The sequence below is a fragment of the Macrobrachium nipponense genome, chromosome 11, assembly GCF_015104395.2.
Source record: "Macrobrachium nipponense isolate FS-2020 chromosome 11, ASM1510439v2, whole genome shotgun sequence".
NCBI lineage: Eukaryota > Metazoa > Arthropoda > Malacostraca > Decapoda > Palaemonidae > Macrobrachium > Macrobrachium nipponense.
Genome location: NC_061087.1, coordinates 67,624,782 through 67,627,828, shown reverse-complemented (window position 1 = coordinate 67,627,828; position 3,047 = coordinate 67,624,782). Strand labels below are relative to the sequence as shown.

General features: G+C 39.2%; 1 protein-coding gene across 1 annotated transcript in view; it reads right to left on the bottom strand.

Annotated features, from left to right (window-relative positions):
* LOC135209005 (uncharacterized) overlaps positions 1 to 2,675 on the bottom strand; it is a 19,136-nt gene extending 16,461 nt beyond the window's left edge. Inside the window, exon 1 of the mRNA XM_064241543.1 lies at positions 2,054 to 2,675. Coding sequence (XP_064097613.1) covers positions 2,054 to 2,675 — 622 coding nt within the window. The remainder of the gene's footprint in view (positions 1 to 2,053) is intronic.
* Positions 2,676 to 3,047: the final 372 nt, after the last annotated feature.

Genomic DNA, 3,047 nt, shown 5'->3' with positions numbered 1-3,047 from the left:
AGATTACATGCAGCCACTTCGCTCTACATTTACCCCTATCTATTAAATAATTCAGATTCCCCCTCTTCTCTAAAACTGAAAACGGACCTTCAAAATTATACGATAAAGAGGGACCTTGTTTCTGGACTAGTACTAAAACTTTATCTTCCACACAGAAACTTCTTTCTTTTGCCTTGGGATCAAGTTTCCGTTTAGTCTCCCCTTGACTCCCACTCTCGTTCTCCTTTGTTAGTTGCCAAGCGTCTCTTAAATTGTTTTTATAATACTCTAGATTAGTTATGTAGTCCTTACTATCCTCTTTAAGCATTAAGTTACATTTTAGCATTTCCAAAGGACCTTTAGTGGTGTGACTGAAAACAAGCTCAAAAGGACTAAATCCTTTAGTGTCGTTCGGTGCCAACCTTAAAGCTAACAGAACAAATGGTAACTTTTCTTCCCAGTCGTGTTCAAAGTTGTTACACAATTTCCGTAAACAGCTCTTTAACTCCACAATGCCTTGTGATTTGGGATGATGAGGTGTGGAAGTCACGAGTTTAATGCCTAACTCTTCCATTCTATCCTTGAAATATTTGGATGCATAATTACTACCATTGTCACTCTGTATAGTACGAGGCAGACCAAACTTAGAAAAATAATTTACCAATCGTTTAACTACGGTCCTCGCATTACAGCTTCTGCCTCAGGATAGCGAGGTAGTCTATCAATGATTGTCAACAGATATATATTCCCTCCCTTACTTCTAGGCAAAGGTCCGACCATATCGATAACTATATTCTCAAAAGGTTCGCCTACCGAAGGAATATTACACAACGGAGCTCTGGGAATTACTTGATTCGGTTTCCCGGCAATTTGGCATTCATGACAGCTTAAAACATACCTCTTTACGTCACTCTTCATTTTAGGCCAAAAGTGCCCCCTACTAATACACTTGAAAGTTTTATTTACTCCTAAATGTCCTTGCTCATCATGTGCTAACTTCAAGACTAGCTCACGAAGCTTCCTAGGAACCACTAATTGTTCGGTGATTTCCTCTTTACCACCTAATTTAGGACGAACATAACAACACAAAACTTTGTCCTTTAAACAAAAAGTTTCCTTACACACATTATCGAGATCATCATCTAGTTCACACTAAAAAATTCGGGTTAGTGTTTCATCATCTCTCTGGAACTTGACTAGCACATCCTTATTCAAAAGATTAGTGCCTAATTCATCACCGTAACTAGTACTAGATAGCGGTACATTTACTATGTTACCCTCGACAGCTACACCTTCCGTTTGGCTATCACTGTCAATGATAGAGTTAGGTCTCTCAGCAACACTCACGCCAAGATCAACCTCGCCACCTCTATCACACTCGTTCCAATCCACGAACTCGCTCATGTTCGAATCCACGAACTCACTCTTGTTCGAATCCATGAACAAATTATGACTGTAGTCTATGTCTGTATCTAAACCCGGCCTAGTTACTACCATTTCAGGCACTGGAATATCCCTCACAACAGGATTCACATTCTTGGATAAAGCTACGTCATTACCGACAATAATGTCAATGCCATCAACGGGCAAACTGTCAACAACTGCAAGTTTCACTTCTCCTGACACTACCTGACTTTCTAAGTTCAACTTCAACAAAGGGCAAAGAACACAAGTGTTTAAAATCCACCTAACATGACTTTTTCTTCCATGTTGATTTCCGCCCTTTTTGGCTCACTCTCTCTCCTAATCAATGAGACAGCAGCTCCTGTGTCTCGAAGCAAGACTACTTCTCTTGAAAATACTCCTCCAAGAGAGGAAACTACACCTTCTGACAGAAATTCACCAAAAAATTTCCTAGTTTCTCTCATCACATCATTCCTACTTGATGAAAGGTTAACTAGAGACACTGGTTTCTTAACGTCCTTCCTTTCTACTGCACAATTTGTCGCTAAATGCCCTTTCCCATTACATCAGAAACAAGTTAATTCTGAGCCACTAGATGCCACTTTACTCTTACAAACCTTAGACGTATGACCATGTTTTCCGCATGTATAACAGGAATAGTCACTTTTACTTGAATTGCTATTACTAGAACTGAAACCTTTACTGCTTTGAACTCTACCAAATGAGGGATCATTTCGTTTCTTACTAACACTCAAATTATGAGTTACACTATATTCATCAGCTAACCTAGTTGCTCCTGCAAAAGATACTTTTCGCCTATCTTCTATGTAAAGCTTAATCTTAGGGGATACGCTATCCTTGAAGTTTTCTAACAACACTAAGTTCTTCAAATCATCAAAATCCTCAACTTTAGCGGAAGTTAACCAATCATAAAACAGCCTCTCTAACTTCTTACCGTATTCTACATAAGTAATATTTTCATCCTTTCTCAAACTTTTAAATTTCTTACGATACGCCTCCAGTACTAGCCTGTACGTGCTAAGAATGGATTCTTTCACAATGTCATAATCATCACATTCCTCCTTAGACATGCAACTATACACAGTAAGCGCCCTACCACTCAAAACTGACTGTAAATATAAAGTCCACATTTCTTTAGGATAACCTACTCTTTCCTTTAACTTCTCAAAACACATGAAATATGTTGTAACATTTTCCTCATCAAACTTTGGTACTAATTTCAACACTGCACTCATAGCTAACCTATCAGCTTTGTTTTCGTTCTCGCCCATCCGACTGTTACAAGTACTTTCCCTTAACCGAGCAATTTCCAGCTCATGCATACATTCTTACTATTTTTCTTCCTGCTGCATTACCAACATTTCTCTCTCGTGCTGCATTTTCATGGCTTCTCTCGCTTGCTGGACTTCCCTCTCATCTGCTCTTTCCTCTCTCTCAGCCGCTCTTTCATCTCTCAGTTACTTCTCTCTTTCTTTCTTTTCAACATACTCACGGAGATCATTCGCCCCTAGACCTAGAAGCTTACCTGACTCAATAAAATCTTTCACCATCTCACTCATTCGGGTTCTTTCTATATTCTCCCTGTTTCAATCTGTTATGGTGTCAAATATCCTGGCAATGTCGCCAAGAATGTTACGAACCCC